General features: G+C 46.3%; 1 protein-coding gene across 6 annotated transcripts in view; it reads right to left on the bottom strand.

The window, feature by feature from the left end:
- EXD3 (exonuclease 3'-5' domain containing 3) overlaps window positions 1-25,889 on the bottom strand; it is a 2,855,457-nt gene that overhangs the window by 1,738,907 nt on the left and 1,090,661 nt on the right. For all 6 annotated transcript variants that reach the window (XM_085610760.1, XM_085610799.1, XM_085610781.1 and 3 more), the window contains one exon: window positions 19,019-19,119. In XM_085610760.1, the coding sequence (XP_085466886.1) occupies window positions 19,019-19,119 (101 nt within the window). The remainder of the gene's footprint in view (window positions 1-19,018; window positions 19,120-25,889) is intronic.

Here is a 25,889-nt window from a genome sequence, read left to right as displayed (position 1 = left end):
TGTAATCATTCCATGGATCTACAGGCAAATGTGTGTGTTCGTCATCAATATCATCCCCTCCAGGTTGTGTATGGGGATATCCTTGAGGTGTTATGTGTAAAGGATCTAAAATTGGCAATTGTGGAGAAGATAGTGGAGGGGATTGTGGGGTAGGATAAGCAGGACTGGTAGCCATGTCTTTTTTCTTCTTTAGAGGAATCTTATAGGCAGTTTCCGTTTGGCTGTTGTCTTAGCCAAAATGTGTCCTGTATCAGAAATGATATAAATCTTCTTTTGTTTAGGATCCAATTTCTCTAAAAATGTCTAAAATTGGTTCTGGAGTCTCGGCGAGGTTGTCTTTCAGTTTCAGCACTGAAGGCTTCGATGTCGAGAGTCTTTGCTTTGGAAGCAGTAGGTTTCCGCTTCGAAGCATGTTTCTCTTTTGGAACGGAGGGTTTCCGCTCCGAATCAGATTTGTCCTTTGGACAGGAGGGTTTTGGATCCGAAGAAGACTTAACGATTTGTTTTAGTGCCGAGCCAGAGGGCGGGGCATCGGAAAAATGGTCTTGGTGCAGACATTGGCCCAAAGGCAGAGATGATGCCTTAGCCTTATGCTTTTTGAAAGAGGTTTTGGGGAACAAAGTGTCTTTTGTACTCACTGTACCCTGTCCGGGAGGCACATCTTCGGACTCCAAGTCGATCTCCAGTTCAGAATCCGACTCTGGAACAGAGAAGGCCTCTTCTTCTTCCCCTCGTGCTTCGACCTCTTCATGCTCAGATTCTTCACCGAAGATATCCGGAGTGTGTTGAATGCTTTGGTGTTGCATTTCTCGTCGTCGAGCCCGACGATCACGTAGAGTTTTCTTTAACCGAAACAACTTACAGGCGTCGCAGTCTTCGTCCTTGTGCTCTGGTGAGAGGCACAAGTTACAAATGTAGGTTGGTGCAAGGGTACTTAGAGTGGCACCGAGGACAGAACAGGAATGGAGTTCGTCCATTGGCGGAAGGGTGGACCGACGCAGCTAGCCCCTAGGGCCGCCCCAATGTTTCCGACTGATGATAGACTGTTTCCCGAAAGATTCGATATCCAGAGAAGAGAGAAACACTTACGAGAACAATACTATCGAGGGTAGAGTGGGTTGAGCAACGAGGGGAGCCCGAAGAACGGTTTCAAACTGGAGCGCAGCACTACAAGTCCGCACCCGATGGCGGAAAAAACAATCTAACAATGGAGTCGATGCCCATGTGCACTATCACCGAAAGGAGGAGTCACCTTACCTCGTGAATGGAAAGACTTCTTCGAAGAAAAACAACTTGCAAACATCTGGACCCAACACTAGATGGCAGGAATATGCAAAGCATGTGAATCTACAGCACACATGCCTTGAACATTGGGGGCCCTTAAAGTGGGGCAATGCGGGGGTAACTGTCCTGCACACAGGAGCCCCTGGGCAGGGTTTGGACTAGGCCCAGAGTAGGACATCAGTAAGGGCTTCATTAAATGGGAGAAACGGTTTGGAGGGAGCAACTCCGGGCTGAAGCACTTCTGTCAAGACATTTGTCTTGACTGTTACTGAGGGGAACTCAGTAACCCATTGGTATCCACCACTTCCTCATACCAGTTGTTCTCTGTGCCCTCTAGGGGAAGCTGGTATCAATAAGAGTCCTCAAACCCCTCCCATTTGTCTCCCTCTCCAGGCCTGTCAAATGAAAAAGGCACTGGTTCCGACTCAGAGGGTATGGTCTTGTTCGGTGCCGGACAACACACATACGGCCCCATGTTGGAGTCAGGAATGACTGAGGCGCTGAAAGTGTCGGTACCAAAGACGGCACAAAGGAAGGTTGCAGTCTCATGGGTAGCGCCACTTCAGATCCAGCACCGGATCAAAGAGGACCCAACTGGCGCTGAGGGCGAACTCGCTAGCCGGGAATCCAGAGCGGGCCCCCCATCCTGAACCCATGGAGCCTGAGGGGCTCCAGAGGGGCCGGGCCACCCAAATATGAAGTGCACTGCTTTATAGAACTGCTTTAGTTGGGCAGGACTGCCTCCGGGAAAGTCAGAGAAGCATGGTGCGGATCCTGGCACAGGCTTCACAGAGGAGCGAGGACTCGTAGGTCTTGGAGTCGTGATCCATCTCCAAGCACCACAGACAAACCAAGTGTGGATCTGCTATAGACATCTTCCTGTGACAGACACCACATGGTTTGAAACACGTAGGTTTCTTTGGGGACCTCCTTGTCGCGCCAGGAGAATACATTTTCAAAAAATGTTGACAAAATGTTGAGGAAGAAACAAAGTCAAAAATCAGCTGAGGTGAAGCTGTTCACAGATCAGCGCTGACTGGTGCAGAAAGCAAATAACTTACATCAGCACACTGGTGAGATACCTATGTAGGCACCGCATGTGTCAATTACGGCACGGATGACACAGCGAAGCGGAATGACACTACCTACCAGCACACAGGGGTATTGTTTGAAAATTTCTGGATCCAATCTAGGCAAGGAACATGTGGCTAGAAGTCTCCATCAGGTGTCTATGTTTGTTTTCATGTGGTGCTTAGTGGAAAACTAGGGCAAACCCAGTCAGGTATAAAATTGAGGGGTGTACCCATTAATCTAAAGCAGAAGAAAACAAGTTACTTACCTGTAACTACAGTTATCCAGTATTGGTATCTTTCATAGATTCACATGCCTGAATCATTCCCCGTCGCCGAGGCGGGAGTCCCACGGTAAATAAAAAAGTAGTGCCAAAAGTGGTAGTAGTAGGAGGCCCCAAAGAAAAGGCCTAAGGCCTAGATCTTAGCAGCCTATCTACATCATTATGCAAAAAGAACCAAAGAATTGGTACCAACCAATCAGCCACCAGCACCCTTCTAGAACCCTCTCAGCAGAGCCAGTTCTCCTCAGATTTTCCTAGCACAAGTGGGAAGTAAATGTCCCAAAACATAGAGAACTGACTCTACGGGGAGGAGGGTGGGTGCATGTGAGTCTATGAAAGATACCAATACTGGATAACTGTAGTTACAGGTAAGTAACTTGTTTTCTTATCCAGTATTGGGGTATCTTTCATAGATTCACATGCCTGAATCAGAGTAGCAAGCAGTATACCAAGTATACAGTCGTTTGCAGATGGTGGGAGACTAGTGCTGATACACTCCCAATTGCATCCACAACTTGTTAACAAGAGGTATAAGGAAAACCAACCTTAAAATTCAACATGCAACATACACAGGAAAATGCAACATGCATTGTAACAACATTCTAAATCAAACATGTCATTATCGTAGAAATGTCATTGTCATGAGAAAATGGAGACAAGGTAGCTGAAACCTTTCAAGAGGGCATGCGGCCGATCGGTGAGTGGATGGCCTCTAACTGTCTAAAGTTAAATGCCGAAAAAACGGAGGTCGTCATATTTGGACATCTCTCCCCAGGATGGTCAAACACCTGGTGGCCCCCCACGCACGGAACACCACCTACACCAGCCATCACCGTCAGAAATCTGGGGGTGATTTTTGACGATAAATTAAATTTTATGGCCCACTCAAATAAAATAGCAGCAACAGCCCATCACAAACTTAGGTTGATCAAGAAAATCATGCCGTTTTTACCAACCTCAGCAGGTAAGACGCTGGTAAGCGCCCTCATGCTGTCATCTCTTGACTATTGTAACGGCTTATTCATCAACGCCCAAGCAAGAGTGACCAACAAAATGCAGTCCATCCAGAATGCTGCAGCCCGCCTCCTGTCTGGAATCCCTAAGTTCTCACCAATCTCTGAGACTATAAGGGACTTGCATTGGCTCAAGATTCGAAACAGGATCAAGTTTAAAGCGCTGTGCATACTCTATAAAGCATTGCACAACTGTGGTCCACATTTCCTGAAATCCCATCTCAGATACCAGTCCTCCATAAGATCGCTCCGATCTAACAACCTTAAAATCCTTCAAATACCACGAACAAAAACAGTTAACTGGGGCGATAGACGCTTCCTTGTGGCAGCTCCCAGGTTATGGAACTCCCAGCCAGCATCCATCAAAGACAGCCCATCCCTGATGCATTTCCGTAGAAAGATAAAGACCTGGCTGTTTGATCAAGAATAGTTACCGGCTTAACCTCGGGAATACCTTCAAAGTTTCTAGCGCCGAGACGTCTACGGGCAATTGTACGCGCTGTATAAATCTAAAAAAAAAAAAAACAATAAATAAATAAATGAATAAATAAATAAAATATATATACATATATAGCATTTGAAAAACAGAAAAGGTCCTTGAAATGGGCCTCAAAGAAAAAGATGTCGTAGGACAGCTTGTCCGACTGCTGCATCGTCTTGATGCGTAGATTGAAGGCAGCAATGTCTCGTGAACGTGTGGACATTCTTCCATGTCGCAGCACAACAGATATTTTCAAGAGTCACCCCAGCAAACAATGCTGTAGACGCTGCAACTGTTCTTGTGGAATGGGCCTTGGCTTTCCTGAACAATGGCCTGTGAGCTTTGTCATGGCAGAAATGGTTTGTTGATGCTATCCATCTGGCAATAGTTGTTTTTGTAACTGCATTCCTCAGAGTAGTTTGGCCATAAGCCACAAACAACTGGTCATACTTTCTAAGGCTCTTTGTTTCGTGAAGATAGAATTTTAAACATCTCTTGATATCAAGAGAATGTAAGGCTCGTTCCACTGGAGTAGATGGATTTGGAAAGAAAGTCCTTAATTTTACAGGTTCATTGAGATGAAACTGTGACGGTACTTTAGGTATGAATGTCGGTTTAGTTCGAAGGTGCACATAGTCTTGAGTGAAGTGTAGAAATGGTTCCTTTATAGTGAAGGCCTGAATTTCACTCACTCTTCTAGCTGACGTTAGAGCCAGAAGTATAGCAACCTTCCAGGTGAGGAATTTGAGTTCAGCCTTGTGGATAGGCTCAAATGGATGTTTCATTAATTGCATTAAGACCGTGTTGAGTTCCCACTCCGGTGGAGGAAGCCTGATCGGAGGAAACTCCTGGAAAAGTCCTGTCATGAATTGCTTGATGCAAAGAGGACGAACACAGAGAAGGAAGATGAGCACCCTTTCTGAATCTGGAAAGTACGGCTAAATGGACTTTGACTGAAGAGAAAGAGTCCAGATCTTGCCAGATGTAACAAATAAGGAAGGATCTGTTCCGCAGGAGCTTCCACCGGGTGAACGTGGTTAGCTTCGCACCAACAGCAAAAACGTCTCCATTTTAGACGGTAAGTTTTAATCGTGCTGTGAGCTCGAGATTTTGTCAATATGTCCCGACAGTCCTGAGGGATGTCCAGGTCCTTGAATTCTAAGAAATCAGGAGCCATGCGTGTAAATGTAGAGACTGAGGGTCCGGGTGGAGCACCTGACCTCTGTTCCTCGACAGCATTGTGGGTGGCGGAAGAAGTCGGATCGGCTGGTCCTGGGATAATAACAGAAGCTCTTGAAACCAGTACTGGCGTGGCCATCTGGGTGCAATCAGGATGAGACGGCAGCCCTCCAACTTCATCTTGCGTATGACACTCAGAATTAGAGGTATCGGGGGAAAAAGCGTAAGCACAAACCCTGACCATCGCATGGACAGGGCATTCCCCCTTGACCCCTGTTGAGGGTATCTGCTGGCGTAATAACGGCATTTCTTGTTGTCTTTGGTTGCGAACAAATCCAGTGCCGGCTTGCCCCAAGCTCTGAATACCCTGAGCACTTGAGCCTGCTCTAGCTCCCATTCGTGGCAGTCCGATTGGGACCTGCTGAGCGTGTCCGCTAGTGTATTGCAGAGAACTCTGATATTTCTGCTCTGAGGGTTATGTTGTGGAGTGTAACCCATTCCCACAACTCCTGAGCCTCTCTGGATAGAGTTGCTGATCTTGTCCCTCCTTGCTTGTTCACGTAAAACATGCTGGTGGTATTGTCGGTCCGAACCAGTACCGAAGAACCTGCAATCCTTGGAAGGAAAGCTTGCAGGGACAGGAAAATTGCTCGCAATTCCAGGCTGTTGATGTGTTGTTTCTTGTACTCTGGAGACCACTTCCCCTGTATCTGTAAATCTTGGACATGACCTCCCCATCCTTCCATAGAGGCATCCGTAGTGAGGAAAAAATCTGGAACCTCCTGTATGAAAGTGAGGCCTTCTGCTAGGTTGGGCATCTGGGAAAACCAACGCAGAGCGCTTTTCATGCGTGGTGTGACTGAGGATGTCGTCGAAGGAACCCACAGCCTGTTGCCACTGAAGGTGTAGCTCCTCTTGCAGGGGTCTCATCCGAAGTCTTGCAAAAGGGACGAGGTTTATTGCGGAAGAGCACATCCCCAGCAGTGACGCAAAAATGCGGACAGAAACTGACTTTCTTCTGGAAATCAGGATTGCCAGCTTTTGAAGACTAACCTGCCGTTCGAGAGATAAGAATGCCCTGCACTGGACGGTATCCAGCATAGCTCATAGAAATGGAAGGACCTGCATCGGGCGTAACTGAGAATAGCTCCTGTTCACAGTCCGCCCCAGAGAGTGGAACAGACCAAGAGACGTTGTCACAGCAATCTTGACTGCGCTTTCCGTAGGACCTTTGAGTAACCAATCGTCCAAATACGGGAATACTTGGATTCCCCGGGATCGTAACGCTGCTGCCACAGGAGCTAGGCACTTTGTAAAGATCCTTGGAGCTGATTTTTGCCCAAACAGGAGCACTTTGAACTGATAATGAGCGCCAGCCACAGTGAAGCGAAGATACTTGCGATGCTTCGGATGTATTGGGATGTGAAAGTAAGCATCTTCCATATCCAGAGAAGCCAGAAAATCTCCCTTGTTGAGACAACCTAGAATTTCTGCCAGTGTGGCCATGCAAAATCCTTGCTTCTTGAGGAATCTGTTCAGGCTGCGAAGGTCTAAGATCGGACGCCATTTCCCTGATTTCTTCTTGATGAGAAAAAAAGCGGGAATGGAAACCCGTCCCCTTTTGAAGTGAGGGAACCTTCTCAATTGCATTCTTGAGGAGCATCGTTAAAGCGTCTTTGAATAATAAGTGAAGACTTCTGGTCTGAAAGTGGTGACCTTAAGCCAACCCTGGCGTCTGAGTACAGCTGCACCAGCCAGTTGGCGAAAATTGGTATTCACAATGTCCAATGCGCAGTCGATGGTCTCGGACGCTGCGCGCTCTCCTTCTAATAACATTTTTCGAGCGTCTTGTCTCTTGTGGAGAGGTGTGGCTCACTGGTTAGAGGCGGCAGACCCGTAAGCAGAGATTCGGCCAGGGACCAGGGTTCAATTCCCAACGCGGCAGGGTCGTGGACCAGGGTCAAAACGGACTCGATAATTCTCGCCTCGGTACCTACTCTAACCAGGAACACACTCAGCAACTCTGGGCATTAAGCTTGCCTCATCTCTACAACGGCCCCCCACAGACGCCGGGGATGCCTGGTTTCACCTTGGAGATACCCAGAAAGGGACCATCTCACAGGGAAAGCCAGGACGGGTTCCCCAGCGGTCTTCAGCGCCGGGACACCTCCTTGTGAGGTAGCTGTTCGCGCTCTACAAAATGCTGTATTTTTATTTTGTCCTCCGGAATGAGCTCAATAAGGCCAGCCATTTTTTACCACATTTGGCGGTCATAACGCCCTATTATTGCTAGGGTGTTAGCTGCTCTGATGGAGGCAGCTGCCATTGTAGAAAATTTCTTGCCGATTAAATCCAGACAACGCCACTCCTTGTCCGGCGGTGTAGTAATAGGTGCTGCAGGATTTTTAGATCTTTGTTGGGCAGCTTGTGAAATGACCGAATCTGGCCTAGGATGGCAAATGAGACAGGATGGGCTATTGGCCGGAGCACGGTATTTCTTGTCTATCCGCGGAAGCACCGCTGGCACAGATGCAGGATTTTTCATGATTTTGACCCCTTCTTTCCAGATGTAATCGATGATGGGGACAGCTCTTATGACTTTTCTTGATTCCTCCTTAAAATCATGGAGAAAGCATTCAGACTGTTCAATGGTAACCGGCAAGTGAAATCTAGCAGCAGCCCGCTGCATGAGATTATGAAATCTCCCTATATCCTCTGGGGGCGAATCAGATGGTAGAGGGGTGGGTGGCGAAGGCATAGGGATAATATAGGAATCCCAAGGATCTTCAAGTTCACCCTCTTCAAATTCCTCTTCAGAGGTGGAGTCCTGACCCTGACGCAGGTCATGTTGAGGATCTGGAAGTTGAGGCGTTGGAACAGGAGCATCAGGTGAAGGCAAAGGTTCCGGAAGCGGCCCAGGTGGTGGAATATGCGGAATGAATGGTTGTGGGGGAAAACGCTGTCTGTAATCTGCGTGCGAGCAGCACTATCCAAAGCAAAAGGTCTCAATAGGAGAAGTTTTTTGAGCCTTCCACCAATACAAGGACATCATAAATGCGGCACGTGTGTATGCTGCGAGTCAACCATAGAAGGAAATTTCTTCACACACAATGGAACCCACTGGAAACATGAAACCTTTTCCAACTGCATATCAAAATTTGTAGCCTATGGAATCCTCTGCCCGTGTAACAAGCTATATATCGGAAAGACCAATCAGGAAATTAGGCACAGAATCCAGCAACACAAATCAAGAATCCGCAAAAATGTACAAAACGCCCCGTTGGTCAATCATTGGCACTTACAGAACCACACGGAAAAGGAACAAAGATGGACTATCATTTCCAAAGTCGAATAGGACTATCGAGGTGGCGACTTGGATGTCAAATTATTAAAAAGAGAAGCAATGCTCATAAAATTCAACACGTCTGTTAATGGCCTAAATGAACTTTCTGAGATTTATAATCTATGATCTTCTCAAGTTCTGAACTCGCTGAATAGACCTTATAAAGTTTGGTCAATTCTTTTTTTTTTTTTTAAACGTAATGCGAAAAAACGACAACTCCCATGAGCCTTTGATTGCAGTGGCCCCCGAGATCCGGGTTGTTTAAACAGATGCCGGAAATGATTGATTTGCACCCAAACCACCACGGGGTTCGAGTGAAGATACATGATTAACCACGATCTCCTAAAGGTAAGGCCACCCGCCTTTTCTGGCTTCGATCACATTAGGAAGCAGAAAATTGTTGTATCTGCTATTGAAGATTATATCCAACGGCTTCATCGCCCGCTTCCCGTTTTTTCGTTCCACTAGAATCGACACAAGCCATTGCCGAAGTCGTAATTTCACTCAGGGCACGCCCAAAGAACGCCACCAAAAGATATTTAATTGGCGACGCCACCAATGCACTATTATACAGAAATGCAGCAACTTAAAGAATTTTCAGTTTCTTCTGCTAAACGGACAAACCAGTACTTCGCCACCATAACAGCTTCACAAGTAAGATCTTCTGTTTTAATTGTATTATGACAGTAATAACGTAGCTGCCTTATCCAACACATGGGTTGACGCACCGAGGTGACAATTTGTCGGTTTTTTACTTTTAGGTCATGGGCTTACGTAGAAACAACATTGGAGTTTCTTTTTAAACATTTAGCTGCAGGTAAGACTTTAGCACCATGAGTGCGGTTTGAATTCAGTGCCTTTGGGTCATTTAGTAAAATACAGCTTTGTCTCCGTTTTGTTTCAGCAAGTGTTGGTCCTGATGAGAATCCCCGTATGTGGAGGGATTCGAAACGGGTAGACCTTTCCGCTTTTGGCCAATCTATTCTACATAACAGAGTGCAGTGTTTCACAATTATGTCAATTTATGTTTGTTGATGGCCTTGATGTCCATTTACTGCATCTAATTATCGCTTTGTTATAAATGATGTCCATTGAGTATGTTTGATCAGTGTGTCTGAGAATTATATGTGGTTGATTGTTGTATGGAAGAGGTGGTGTTGCGTAAATGATTAAAGTATGAAGAACGTCAGTATATAAAAATGTCGATGTCAATGTTATATTGTTGGTTTTTCCTCTGATTTGCTAAAATTATGTTATGATAACTGAGAATCAATTTAATGTAATGTGAAAAAAACATTTTGGATTAAATCCAACTGAAAAAGTGGTTGTTAGTGGCACTGTTTCATTCAGTTCACGGTTTAATTTCGAGTAGAGTTAAGTGCAGCATTGGCACTCTTTTTGTTTTTTGATGTCTGTAATCTGCGAGCATGGCGTGCAGGTCTTGTATCAGAGTTGGAGGCAGATGGGACATCTTGCTCCGACGAGGTTGTCTATGGTAAGTCTTATGATGCGGGACGACAATGTCCTCTTGATAGTATTGTCCATGATAATCGTCCTCCTCCTCATCAACATCATCCTGACATTTGATGTGTAACTCGGAAGGATGGCGAGCTAATCCAAAGGGCCCTTCGTCCTCGTTATCCTCATAGTCATCATCCTCATCCTGCACATATGTTTCCAGGAGATGTGAGGGAGTAAGCGGTGATATATTGCTATAGTCATGCCTTTGAAAATTTTAAGTTGAAATCTCCTGGAAGAAAAGGGAGTAGAATGAGCAGGCGCCATTGCAGGTGTCGCAGACGAAACAGGCAAATCCCCTAGTATCGTCGTCGACGGGCTCTCCGTTGATGCCTTCGTCGTCAACAGGCTTTTAGTTATCGTCGTCGACGGGATCGTCGTTGACGGGATCATCGTCGGCGGAATCTTCATCTACGGGATCTTCGTCGATGGGCTCGACTTCGACAGGCTCTTCGTCTACGGGATCGTCGTTGACGGGACCCTCGTCGACGGGCTCGACGTCTATGGGACGCTCGTCGACGGGGTGGACTGTATCTTCGTCGACACTTCTCTCGTCGACGATGGAGGCTTCATCGACGGCAACGTCGTCGATATGGATTTCGACGCTGGCTTCGTTGACGATCCCTCGACGACAGGCTTCTTTGACAGGATAGTAATCCTCGTCGACAGAATAGGAGAGGTGATCGACGTCGTCGAGATAGTTTCCATCAACGAAGGAGCAGAAGTAGTGACAGAAATCGTCGACGAAGGAGGGAAAGTCAGAGATTTTGAAAGGCTTTTACTCACTGTTTTCGAAGATGGCTTTTTAGAGTCCTTGAGATCAGAGTCCTGAGGAGAGTGCACTGATTCAGAGGAAATGAGAGGAGTCCTCTGGGAAGAGCCAGAAGTAGAGTGGGAAGATTTATGGCGTTTTTTCCCCTCACTTGAAGAGCTGTCATGAGACCTAGCTCTCTTGCTAGAAGTTGAGGCTCTGTCATCCTCTTCAGCCGAAGAGGACTTAAGCCATAACAGCACTCTCGCCTCCCTATCACTAAGAGTCTTAGTAGGGAAGGTGCGGCAAATTTTGCAATCTTTTGCCTCATGTTTAGGGTAGAGGCAGTAGATGCAGTCCACATGCTGGTCATCAACATGGACCCTCTTCCTGGCGCAGGTTCTGCAGGACTTGAACAAGGCCTTCTTGTCAGACATGATGAAGAAAGTAGAAAACTGAGTGGCACTCGGGGAGACTCCCTTCCACACGACGTGCGGTGAAAATCTGAGGAGAACTGGCTCTGCTGAGAGGGTTCTAGAAGGGTGCTGATGGCTGATTGGTTGGTACCAATTCTTTGGTTCTTTTTGCATAATGTTGTAGATAGACTGCTAAGATGTAGGCCTTTTCTTTGGAGCCTCCTACTACTACTACCACTTTTGGCACTACTTTCTTATTTACCGTGGGACTCCCGCCTCGGCGACGGGGAATGATTGAGGCATGTGAATCTATGAAAGATACCCCAATACTGGATAAGTTCAGAATAATTTTGGAGAGTTTGATTACTGAAGGATAATTCAAGAGGTGGAATAATGTGAATGGGTGTCACCAGTAGTGTTGACAACAACAAAGGAAGTCCGCTATCTAAGACTATTTAGTGAATTAAGAGCACTGAACAACTGTGTTGTTCGACAGCCCCCCCCCCACTGCAAAATACAAATGAATTGATACGGACATTAGAAGGAGTTTGTCCATTTTTACACTTTGGACCCAGATCTTCCTATCATCATTTATAAATGTGTCAAAGGTTGCGCCACTTTCTGCATTCTTAACTCCACTAGCATTATTTTAATTCAGCTTGACATCTGCAACACTCATCGTCCATATTTTAAGACTGTTAATCATTTTGCCAAATGCTTGCAAAACACCACACTAGTGTTTTTAAGAAATGAAGAAAAGCATAGGATTTGCATTAACGGAGTGTGAAAAAGCATGGTTTGACACTTAAACAAGAAAATTGCATTTTTTTCTGAACAGAAGTGGACTATTTAGGACATGATATATCAGGGAGTAAAATAGTGCTAAAGTGTATGCTATTTGTAAAGCACCCGATCATGATAACAAGAAAACGTATAATTCACTTAGTTATGCAAGTCTAAAACCAAATTTGTGTACAGGTTTGACAAAAAGATTGAACCTTCAAGTAGGTTGATAAGGAAGGGTGGAGAAAATGTCTGGTTACCTCAGCAACAAGAGGCATTCAAACGGATAAAAACAAATATTTACATTTGCAGCAACCTTGAAACCTTTTTTGTGTCAGGGGAAAAATATTTAATCACTGTGGACGCTAGTATATCAGAGCTTGGGACTGTGTTAACTCACAAAGTAGGAAAGGAAGAATGAAATACGCCGTTTGCCTTCCATATACTAAATACTGAAGAGAAGAAATAAATGGCAATTGAAAAAGTACAGTGATCTTGTGTGGGGGCTTTTGAGCACAATGGAAATTATAGCTGGGTCAGCCAAATTGAATTAATGAAGAATCCGAAAGCGTTGATCCACGTTCTTTCACCAGAAGGTGGGTGGAATGCAACACTGCAGATAACAATACTATGTTCCAGGTTGTCAGATTGTAGCCTCCAAGTAGTTTATTTTTCAGGAAAAATTAATGTAGTAGCGGTTATGTGGTGGAACCCGTCAATGAGATTGTGATGGAAAAATTGTCAGGAATTGCTTAAAGTGAGATGGAAAAAGTGGTTTGTGAAGACAGGCAATTGAATAAATCAAGGATTATGTGTGGCAAGATTGGCCAAACGCCGAAAATGTTAATTAAGCACGCAATGTGTTCTATCAAGTGGCCGGGAAATTGAAAGCGAAGGGGACGTTATTTTTGAGTCTGGTAGTGTGTAAAGCTGGAAGGTGTACGGTGAACTATTCTGGGAAGAGCCCATGAGGGATATCATAGCATGTCCTCCATTAAAAGAATGCTGAGAAGATTCCTTTGGTGGTCAGACCTACATGCAATCAATGATCGCTGAGTATGGGAATATCTTGTTTACTGTGCTAGTTAGAAGAACTTACGAGGGGTGATCCCCTTAGACCAGTAGAGTGGAAGATATCATTTAATGTTTCAGAGCCATTCTATACTCTGACAGGGTATGTCCGGTATACATTAGTCATAACAGATTCCAACGCTAAGTGGCTAGAAGTAAAGTTTGCGAGTCACACTTTCACCAGAGCTGTTTTGGATTTTTTCAAAGGGACTTTTGCAAGGGAAGTGTGAGAAAGTGCCTCTTTTCCCACATTGATCACTTCCCACATTTTTGGACTGATGCTGCTGGTTTTACAACTCTGAAGTGCCGTGGGCCCTGTCGACCAGGCCCGGTGTATGTGCTCTGACCCCTCAAAGTGTATATAAAATAGGCTGAATCCCCATTTGTACCCAGTGCTAGTAAGCTAAAGGTCACTAGTGGATTGCAGCACTTATTGTGCCACCGCTACAGTGACAAGGTGAAAACATGGCTCTAGCTTTGCTGCTGCACCCTAGTCTGGCAGCAATAAAACCATCAACCCGGCATTGCCAAGTCAAAACCTCCCTTTTTAATATTTATTAGTAACCTCTAAGGAAGGCTTTAGCACCCCATATTTTATTTATTTATTTTATTTAATGCAATTTTATATAGCGCGGACTTTACCCAAAGGTGTCAGAGCGCTTCACAATAGAACCAATTACGTTACATGAGGAGAATTTGACATACTTACATGTTACAGAAACACACGGGAAAGAAGAAAAAGAAGAATAAAACAAAGGATGGCCGTCACACAAAAAGAAAAAAAAACACATTAGGAAGATCGTACAGGCATAGATTACAAATTTACAATATTGCCTTGAGGAACACGATAAGGGAAGTATTTGTTCTAGAAGTATCTTTGGAGGAGAAGATATTTGAGGTCGGTTTTGAAGGTCCGGGTAGAGGTGGTGGTACTGAGTAGTGGAGGAAGTGAGTTCCAGATTCTAACTGCACTGCCTGAGAAGGATTGAGCCATCGATCTTTCCCTTTTGAAGGTGGGGGGCTCAAGCAGTAGATTTTCTGCATTATGAGAAGGTCTAGAGCTTCCAGAGATTTTAAGTTTAATTGCCAGCGATTGAGGGGAGGAAGTGTGCAAGGGTTTGTGGGTGATACAGGCAGTCTTGTAGATTGATCTTGCCTCGAATGGAAGCCACCGAAGAGAAGAGAAAATGGGTGTGATGTAGTCACTTCTTTTGGCCCCTAAGACAAAACCAGCCGCTGAATGGAGAACGGATTTAAGAGGGCAAAGGTGAGATTTGGGGAGACCAGCATGAAGAGAATTGCAATAATCCAATCTAGAGAGAACCAGAGATTGGACCAAGGTTTTTAGGTCTTGCTCTGGAATGAAACATCGAATCCCCCATAGAAGTCGCTGTTGGTATTGTGCATTCTTTGCAAAGGAATTGATGTGGGAGAGTAGATGGAGCCTTTTGGCAAGTATGACACCAAGGGATTTTGCACTGTCAACAATAATAGTTTTATTGTTGAACAAATTCAGCTGATCCATCCAAGATTGAACAGGAGGAGGAGAGAGTGAGGTAGAGAGGAGGAGGGATTTAATTTTGGAGGGATTCAGAATGAGTTGATGAGCGAACATCCAGTTTTGAATAGAGTTGAGAGTAGAGTTGAGGATTGAGATATTATGTGCGGAAGACACATAAAAGGAAGATTTAAGTGTCATTCGCATAGAGGTGGTAAAGAATCCCAGACTTACTTAGGAGATTTCCCAATGGTTCCAAATAAAGATTGAACAAAGTAGGTGCACTGATAGAATCTTGAGGGATGCCTTGACCTACCGCCAATGAAGAGGAGAGACTGTTCGCTATTTTGATCATTTGGGATCTGTACGAGAGGAATGAGGCATACCATTTAAGCACTGTTTCTTCCAAACCCATTCTCTGGTGAAGAATGTTAAGGAGAATGTTGTGATTAACAGTTTCAAAGGCTGCAGAAAGGTCTAGAAGAATCAGAAGACAAGACTTCCCCAAATCGAGTACACACGGTGCATCGTCAATCACTTGCAGCAGGGCTGTTTCAGTGCTGCAGTTCTGAAGGAAACCAGACTGGAAATTGTGAAGGAGATTATTATCCTTAATATGTAGGGAAAGTTGCTTCGCTACACATCTTTCTGTGATTTTTAGCAAGAAAGGGAGATTACCCATAAGGTAAGGGAGATTACCCATAAGGTAAGGTACTACGTATTAAGCAGAAGGACATGTTTCTTTTATGTTTTACATCTCCTGACAGTGAAAACTCGAAAATGGTTTTTTCCTAGTAGCATGGTTGGTAGTTACATTTGCTAACATGGAGTTACACTAGCCCATGTGCTAAGTGCTTACTTCCATTTGGGACTATTAAACATCATACTCTGAGGTATCACATTAATTGTTATATTAAACCCAACTCACTCCTGAAGTCAGATTTAAAGTAACCTTTAATATTTGGGTGACTTTAAAAAGTCCCCACTTTCTTGCTCCAAAGTTCTGGTAGCAGTTACAGACTGACTACAGCAGTTGTCACTTGAAACAGCCTGCTGCCCTCCTGCCTGGAGGTGTGAAGTGCTCCCAGGAAGGGGAACAAAGGGTCTGCTGAAAGGAGGTGTGACCTCCTCCTGACAGGACAGCCCACAGGCAGTGGCCACAGATGGCCCAGCTTCAATGGGGTTACCGCCTCTGGGAGGCAAAAGCAAGTCACACCTTAGCTTGCCTGCACCTTTGAAGGCAGACAGGCTGGCATCTCCTACAGAGTGGGAGAACACATTGCAGAAGGGATGGCAAATATACTTGACATGCCTCAGTGGTGGCCACAACTCTGCCCCAGGGAAGACATTTTGAATTTGGGTAGAGAGATGCACTGTGTGATTGCAGCGCCTGCATTCCCTCACACATGACAAATAGCGCTCTACAAATCTACTGATTGGGTGCCAACCCCACAGGAAATTATTTAAGAGGGGGTAGATTTGCCCCATGGGAATTGTAGCCTCACTGGCTAGGGTAGGGAGTCCTTCCTACCCATAAACTTGAAATTAGCATAAAAGTGGCAACCCTGGTTTCCAGCCTCAGATCCCTGCTGGACTCTGTTAGGCCAGAAGGAGGGCTGCACCTGCTGAACCTGTGGACCTCAGACAAAGACCGCATCTGTTGCACATGCAGAACAAAGACAGGACTTTAGAAAGAGAAAGGGCTGCTCCTACTGTCAACTTTGTGGCGAGAGACCCCAAGGGCTAGATCTACTCCCACTTATGCATGGGCTAGTAAGTGGCCTCCAACTGCTAGTTGGCTAAGCTCATGTTAAGCTTCAAAGACATAAAATCTAAAGAAGTACGCACCTGCAAACTGCCCAGCAAACCAGTAGCCACTGTACTTGCTCAGGCCTCTACCTGTGCAGCCCTCAAGAGGCGCCTCCCAGGTCCTGGACCTTTGGCAGGTGCTAGAGTGTACTCTCTCCCCTTCCCTATAGAACTGCAACTAATGAGCCTAAAGCAGGAGTGTACAGCTTTTTCTGTAGTGAGAGTTATTTCTGGTCAGTGAGAATCATTGCGAGCTACTGAAGGCCAAGCAACTTGTGTAGTGTTATCAGAAACCCCCATGGTCAGCTTCATTGACTAAGCCTGATGATCATAGATCAAGATACTACAGATTGACCAAAATACTTTGACTACGGGCACTATGATAGGACTGCCGTGTGTGTCGGTGGTTCAGGTGGCCTAAAAGGCTTGAAACTGAGTTGAACAATTTCATTATAGAACGACAGTGGAGCCTGTGAACTTTATACTGTGGGCCATCTCTTGTACCACCAGGCTTACCCTTGTAAGGCCGGTAGCTGATTTTATTTTATTTGCAGGGTGACTATAGTACTTTGGCCCGATTAATGCCTCTGAACCCCACACAAGGTCTTCTTTAGGCAAAGCATGTTGACCTAATGAAAGGCTATTTTTTCCTTCCCCAACCACCCCTCATTCCCCTTTTTTTCTGAGAGACCAGATGTACTTTGTGTGAATTCTATATGACTAGGGAGTAGTACGTGTCGGGCGGGTATCTTTCTCCTATTAGACCCCCTGTATGTATCAATCACTGTTATATGTATATCACAAACATACAACCATTTATTTTTTTAATTGAAGAAAATTTAAATCGCAGAAAAAAGTTCTGCAAATATATTCTAGAATATGCGTTAATAGAAAGGTGGCAGTGGTTTACAGAAACACGGCCAGCACCTGTCATATTTTCATAGTCAACACAAAATTCAAGTATAATAAAGCGTGCTCAATGCAGATATCGTGCCACGCACAATATCATTCAATGCGCGATATTTAATTCCACGCATACAACTGAAATACAATTTCAAAAGCAGAGCACTGCACGTCTGTGAGTCAAAACTGCAAACCTGCAGTTAGAAGGTTTCAGACCCAGGTTTCAGGTCTTACTTACGGGCCGTGTTTTATACATTACTTTTTTCGAGTGCTAAGGGGTGTTATCAGACTCCCGGAGGGCGTTTACTTGGGCCCGGACTCAGTGATAAGGTTCTGAGCTTCTTTTCATTTTTTCTATTACTGTCAGGAAAGACGGAGTAATTTGTGGATACACATTACGGTTTCTGCTACAACTGTGTGGACTAAGTGGAGTTTTCGAATGCCATTTGACTTCTAGTGTCTGAGCGTTGAAAAAGTCGCTTTAAGCGACGAAACACGTGTCGGCTGTTTGGTTCTCATATCTACGTGTCAACAATTTGTCAAATCAATCCACTCATGATCAGGACTATGATATATGGACCTTTCTATGTTTGAATAATAAACTTCTAACTGCAGGTTTGCAGTTTTGACTCACAGACGTGCAGTGCTCTGCTTTTGAAATGGTATTTATATTCTAGAATATGGAACACTTTGCTGCACTTTACATTTCTCCCACTGGAATAAAATGACTGTATTTTTCAGTAATAAATATGAGACCGTGTCAAACCAGACACTGAAAGAAAGATGCTAGCTGTGTGTAAATGCAACACTTTGAAATGGGAGAAAATAAAACTGAAGAGTTAGTTTTATGTTTATATGGACTACATAAAACTCATCATTCAAATTTTTCTCCCATTTCAAAGTGTTGCATTTACAAAGAGCAGGCCTCTTGCACCCAGTGACCTGTAGACACGGTGCTATATTTATAACCGAAAAATACAGCCATTTGTTTAAATGTGAGGAATTTAAAGTGAAGAAACATGTTTCATAAAATATTGAGGCGCAATTGGCTTAACTGAAAGGAGAGAAAAACATTAAGATTTAGTGTTTCATAGAAATAATTTTTCTTCACTTTAAATTTCTCACATTTAAAAAAATGACTATTTTTAATTTATAAATATGACAGTGTCTATTGGGGGGCAAGAGGTCTGATGTTTGTAACTGGGGCAGTTTGATATGGGAGAAAATTAAAATGCAGATTTAACTAAATCATTAAGTTAACTCTTCATTTTAATTTTCTCCTTTTTAAAAGCCTTTAGAAACAACATTTTGTTCTCAGCTCCAATATTGAGTTGACATGGACTTTTATTTAAGAGTTAAATATCTCAATACTTCAGTTCTTTGCCTCTGTGCTCAACCCTGGGTCACAAATCTTACTCAGTACTGCTCATTATCAGGCCCTTCTATCTGCAGTCAGATGATAATAATGTAAATTAGACACAGCCTGCCTTAACTATATGACCCTGTGCTTATGACTGAGTAGGGTGTGGTCTTAAAAAGAGGCAGAGATTGAGTTAATCAATGTATTTTTTCTTTCAGTGAAGCTATCTCAGTGAAACAGAAAAGTCTGACATACCTGGTTCCAGGTGGTACTGATCCAGTAGTCGGAAGACTAACTTGCTTAATGTTTTCTGATTCAACATGTCTTGCCGTATGTGAGGTATGTCATGGTACTGCCTACACAAAAACGAAAATGACCATAAACCAAGCATCAAAAAGCGAATAGGTTTGCTTTTTTTATTTTTCATAATGCATGCTCAAAGAGGAACACAACATTCAGTTGCACACAGACTAACCTACAACAGAAACCCATTTCAAAATGTCCAAACTGACAGGCACCAATGTTCTCAGAACAGCTCATACATAATGGAGTGGAAGTTATGATGTGCATTACCAGAGCACAGAATGATATGCAGCAGGGAAGCACAGAGTGACACTGCACCAGTTGAGAACAATGTGATGTGCTCCAGTGATGTACGTCAGGGAAGCAATGGGAGGATTCACCTCCAGGAGCACTGAGTGCTGTGTCTCATTCGGAGATATGGCACAAGGGGTGCGGCTTGAGCTGTCCAGTTCAGTCGGCTGAGTGCATTATGGAGGCACACGTTGTGGTTTCCATCCATGGACAAGACCGCATGTTTCCAGTCCAGGGCACTCCCCTAAGGTGTTCTGGGAAGTGCAGTCAGGTTATCTTCTGTTAAACAGAATTAACTGACGCACCCTTTAAAGATTTACAAACAAAAAGCATAACAATAGCAACAGTGTTCCTGGTAACAAGGAGATTGATGGAAAGCATAGAGCACATTAATGTGCCCTGTGTCATGAACCTTCGGCTTGACCAGGGTGTTTTGCACACCAGAATTTTGCATATTTGGATTTTATGCTATTATATATTTCAAAAGCAAATTACAAGTCCCAGTAAAAAAAGCTATTGGGTTAGAAAGACAGAATTGGTTGAAGGGCCAGCATGGCCATTTGGCAGCTATATGCATGGACAGCCCCTTTATGACAATTTTAATTTCTACTATTTTTTAGTGCTGCCTGACCCCAATCTAGACAAAAAAGTGTGCTTAAGTAATTCCCTGAACTTTGTTACAGTCAGGAAATATACTGGTTCACGCATTTAGTTTCTGTAAAGATGGATTATTTTCAACCAGTGGAGGAATGTAACGAACATATACCTCCATTCTTGAAGCTTGCATCTCAACCAGTCCCAAAGGAAGCAATTTCAATTCTTGCATCACGTGCCGAATTGCACTATGCTTCAGCATACACAACATTTGTAAAGCCAAACATAAAAATAGTAGGCCTGGGCGGTAAATTCTGTTCCGCTCACGGAATTTGCTGAATGTGGGTAATTTTGTGTTCTGTGAAGGACGCGGAATTGCCAAAAATTCCGCGATCCGCAGCTTCGCGGAATTTTTTGCTTGTTTGCGCTTTCAAAATGTATGTTTGCGAGATATTTCCCCCCAAGCACGCAGACAACATTCGCGAACAGGAAAAAAAGCATCACGAACGGGCGTGTTCGCAGAATTTCGGCGTGCTCGTGGAGATTTTTTACCATTTCGCGGAGCTTTGCGTAGCGCGACTACGCAAATTCCGCCCACCCCTAAAAATTAGCAAGGAGAAGCGTGTTCTATTTGTGCATCATGAGGACACTGAGCACTTGTGAATCACAGGCAACAAAACGTCTCATAAGAAAAACATTTCACTTGTTATGAAGGAAACAAAATATATTCCTTCCTTAAACCTCATTGATTGCATGCTCACCACAGTCATGAGTGTACTTCGTGGGAATGTGTCCAAGGAATCGACAGAGTGAGATGAGCAGCAGCAAATGACAACAAGAGGGCTTTAAGGGGTTTAGATTTTCATTTTCATTCAATCCCTGTAAACAGTCTCACCCAAGGGAGTGATCATTTCAGCAAATCAGTCTATTGAATCACTGGAAGTACAGTAATCTGCTCAGGATCTCATTTTGCTCAATGTCTGGGGTCTTTAAAAAGCAGTCCAAACATCCTCATGGACAGTACCATGTAAATTAACCACACTATTAATATTACCTTATCCTCAAACACGCTACAGTCTAATACTTTTTCATAACTCTCTTTAGGACCGCATATACCTCATGCTTTTGTAATAACTCCTTGCAGGCACAGTAATATATTTTGCAGTTCGCATTCAGGCCCCACAAGATTCTTGCTAGCTGACCCCATCCCCTCTCTGGCTCCTGTTAGAAGACTCTTCCTGATCTGAGAAGCGAAGTTAAATGGTACACTTCGGTGCCACACGCTTCAGACGGTACAGAAAGGAAAGAAACCGAACATTCACTAAAATAGGGGGCGTGGCCAAGCTGCGGGCTGAGATGGCCGCGCGTTGCTGAAGCTCCGCCGTCGGCCCAGCACAATCGCGGATGTTCTTGGCCCTTTGATGGGAGACGGCGGGCGCTGCCGATTCACCCCGACCCCAGGAGCACAATCTGATGCCGGTTGGGCCGCGGTGTCATCGGTGACGGTCCAGAGGGCGGCTTGATCCTATGGCTGGTGGAGGCAAGATGGCGGCTTAGATCGGCGATCTGAAGAGATCCTCGGAGCAGCGGCGGCCGGCGCGGGCACAGGTACCTTGAGGGGGCGGCGGGGGGGTTTGGACGCTTGGGCGCGGCCTGGCCGGGGTCTGCCTTGCCCCCCCCACTGCTGCTGGTGCGGAGCCGGTTGGGTGCACGGCGGTAGGCCGGTGCCGCTGGGGCGGCTCCGCTCGCTTTACTCCCCCGGGCCTCTCGCTGCTTGAGGCGGGCGGGGCCGGGGGGTGGGCGACGGCCTGTTTGCGGTGGTGGGGGGCGGGCTGGCTGCCGGTTTGGGCTTGGCGCTTGGGTCGCTCCTGCCCCATACTCCGGCCCTTTCTCTGTGGGCGACGTGTGCTCTGTGTGCCGGGCGGTCCTACCTACTTGACCCGGCGCTTTGGCCTTCTATCCCACGGCTGAATTCAATGGTCCTGCACTGCTGGGGACGTCATGGTTTCCTGCTCCATTGTCCGGTGGGAGTATTGAGGCGCCGCACAGAGGATCCCTAGTCTGGACCAGAGAGGTAGTATCCGGGCGGCCTGACCTTCTCGCTGCAGCGACCTCCGTCAGAGGCTCAGTGGGGTCGGCATGTGTATGATGCTGCAAGGGAGGCTGTGACAACTGGAGGCCCGCGCACAGTACTTGTGGCCTGAGCCGCCTTGCTGAGCTGGCACCATTTCGACGCGTAGCCAACACTGATCCTGAGAGGGCTGGCTGGAGTCCAGTCGTATGTGCTGGGGCATGGGTCGCAAGGACCCGAAACAAAAAACGCTGCCATTCAAAGAGCTTGCTGAGCAATCGACGGAGAGGGCCCCCAACATGGCGGTACAGGGCAAGGGCACGTCCGGTGGGTCTGCGGCTCGTGCCCCGTCTCCTGACTGGCTACAAGAGATGAGAGCTGGGTTTAGATCCATAGACAGTCGCTTCGACGCCTTGGATAAAACGCTGGAAGCTATGGGCGCCAAGATTCAGGCCCATGATCGTCGATTGGACGGGGCGGAGGCCAGGATTTCAGCCATTGAGGATGGCGCTGCGCAGGAAACCAAGCGATTAGATAGACTGGAGCGCATATTGAAAGAGGTGGCCATTAAAAACGAGGACCTTGAATCGCGCAGTCGCCGCAACAATGTACGTATTATTGGGGTCTCGGAATCCACAGCGACGGGCCGGCTGGACGCGTTTGTGGAAAAACTGTTGGCCGACATCTTTGGGAGAGACTCCTTCACGTCGGGCTTTGTGGTTGAGCGGGCACATCGCTCCCTGGGGCCACGGCCTAACCTGGGGCTCCCGCCTCGCCCGCTGATAGCTCGCATCATGAACTTCCGTGACCGGGACACGGTTTTACGACTAGCCAGAGAGAAGGGAGCTATAACTTGGCAAGGCTCAAAGCTGGCATTCTACCCTGACTTCACCGCTATGGTTCAAGAGGCCTGGCGGAAATACTCGGGGCGAAGGCTGCGCTCCGCAATCTCGGCCTAAAATATGGCATGCTATACCCGGCGCGGCTGCGGGTTGAGATTGATGGCCGGGTGAGGGTCTTTGACAATCCTACTGAGGTGCAGGACTTCTGTCGCGCATACAGACCGAATAAAAGCTCTCCTCGGGGCAGCGGGGATGGTCAGTCTCCCCCACGCAGTGGATCGGCGGTCAGCCAGGATTTGTTTACAGGCTCTGGGGTGGGGTGAGGTGGCGCCTATGAACGAGCTTTGTTTATTTCATTGTTTACAGTCTGGGGACTACGGGCAATTTTTATAAAACTGCTGTGTTTTGCTGGGTTGATGTCGGGACGATGCCACCCCCCCGTGGTGGAAACCACTGGGAATCATTTTGGCTATGATGCTCCGTTTGTTATTGTTTGACTACAACTGGCGATTCTGGTTGGAGCTCTTTTTTTTGTTCACAGGTTTGGGATTGCCTCACGTTTTTGTGGTATGGCTGGGTGGGGGGAGGAGGGTTGGGGCGGGTTGTTTTGATCTCAGAAGCATTTATTGGTGTGTGACGTATTTGATGGTATATGATGGTACTAATGACCCCGGTTTCCGATTGCTATGTCAGATGTCTAGATGGCTCGCATAGGTTTGAATGTAAACCCCATAAATTTGTCCTTAATATCTTGGAACGTCAGAGGCCTTAATAATCAACGCAAATGCAGGCAGGTGGTGCATTACCTGAATCGGCATCAGGTGGATGTTGCCTTTATCCAAGAAAAACACTTACACTCCACAAACAACGCTAGATTTGCGGCGTCCTGGGGAGCGCACAGGTACTTTGCCAATTTTAGCAACTGTGCTGATTCATAAGAGAGTACCGTTTCATTGCCATCAGTTTATTGGGGACAGAGAGGGACGCTATTGCATAGTGAGAGGGGTGATGATGGGACACGGGATCATCCTGGTGTGTGTGTATGCCCCCAACACTGACTCCCCGGAATTTTTTCACGTGCTAACCTCCCACCTCGCAACCCTGGAGCCTGCTATGCTCCTGATTGGGGGTGACTTCAACCTGTTACTGGATGTGGGCCTGGACAGTACCTCAGAGGCCGCTGATACTAAGCCCAGACTTAGGATTGACTGCTGGCTGCTCTCCCCGGGTCTGTCCTCCTGGTTTCGGACCATGAAGACTTTCCCCAGAACTTATTCAGACCACTCGCCGGTATTGTTGTGCTTGGATGTACCACGCCCTGAAGGTTTTGAGCGACAATGGCGATTCCCTGGGAAAGCGCTATTGGACGACCTATTTTGTCACGAGGTCACTGAGGCGACTGAGGACTATTTCGCAATCAACACCGGCTCGGTGGATTCCTGGGCCATGCTCTGGGAGGGGTTTAAGGCCTACATTCGGGGGGTTTGTATAGCTAAGCATGCTGGGGTCCTGAGGGCGTTGCGCACGACACTCAGTTGGAGGTTCAGTTAGAATCGATAAGATTCGGAGGCGAGGCATGCAGGGTCAGACAACGTGTTTGCTAGGAGGCTGCGCCTCCTCTCCGAATACAGGGAGGCCACGGATAGAGAGATCCTATATCTAGGCAAATACCACACGGCCCGTCGATATGGCGAAGGGGACCGGCCGGGGCGCACGTTGGCACAGGCTTTGCGACCACCATACAGGAAGTCATTCATAGCTGAGGTCCGGGGTGAGGACGGAACGCTCCGCACGACGCCCTCTGAGATTAGGGATGACTTTCTGGCCTACTTCTCGGCATTATATACGACCAGACAGAGTGATGACACCTTATCTGAAATTGCGCTCGTTTTTTTAGAAAAGGGTATGCAGGAATTCATGGCGGAGCCCATAACAGTGACTGAGGTTCGAGGGGCGATTAAGGTACTACGGAGCTCCTCGGCCCCGGGCCTTGATGGCTTATCAGGCGATTTTTATTAAGCATTTTCGGATCTGCTGGCACCCAAGCTTATCGAGGTCTACGCCGAGGCCCTGGAGCGAGGGACTCTCCCGCCTACTCTCAGCGAGGCAGTCATTGTTCTGCTTCCAAAGCCGAACAAGGACCCGGCGTTATGTGGGTCATACAGGCCCCTTTCACTATTGAATATTGACTATAATATTCTCGCCAGAATCGTGGCCAACAGACTTTCACAATTGATGGAGTTTATTATCGCGCCGGCTCAATCTGGCTTCATACCCCATCGCTCGACATCACTTAACTTGCGGACTTTATTCACAGTACTGCATAGAATAAACCCTGACACACCCGCGGCGGCTATTCTCCTTGACACTGAAAAAGCCTTCGATTCCCTAGAATGGCCTTTCTTCTTATCCATAATGCAGCGAATGGGCATGCCGGCGGGCTTTATTGCCACCACGCGGCTCTTATATAGTCGTCCCACGGCGCGGCTTCGTATTAATGGCACGTTATCGCGCCCGTTTGCTCTTACTCGCGGCACACGTCAGGGCTGTCTGCTATCTCCACTACTGTTCATTCTCGCCATGGACCCACTAATTCGACACTTTCAGGAGCGACACCTTCACAGAGGTCTCCAGTTCCGGACAGGTCCCCTATTGGTCTCACTCTATGCCGACGACACTATACTGTATGTCAGAGAGCCTCAGCTGAACCTGGCCCCTCTGATACGAGAAATACTTCGCTTTGGTCGCTACTCCGGGTTGGGTATCAACTGGCATAAGTCTATAATTTTCCCGCTGACCAGCGGCACTTCCCCTTGGCAATGTGAGTTTCCGCTGGAGTGGTGCTCGGACTCGGTAAGATATTTAGGCATCCATATTCACCTGAACACGGACGAAATTATTCGTCTTAATTATGGCTGTGCGATTGCAAAGCTAGAATCGCAGGTGGATAGGTGGCTACGGCTTCCGCTTTCCATGGCGGCTAGAATCGCCATTATAAAAATGGTAGTCCTCCCCAAATCTTTGT

The sequence above is a fragment of the Triturus cristatus genome, chromosome 1_2 (assembly GCF_964204655.1).
Source record: "Triturus cristatus chromosome 1_2, aTriCri1.1, whole genome shotgun sequence".
NCBI lineage: Eukaryota > Metazoa > Chordata > Amphibia > Caudata > Salamandridae > Triturus > Triturus cristatus.
Note: the sequence above shows the minus strand (reverse complement) of the source record. Positions and strands in the feature narration are given on the sequence as shown.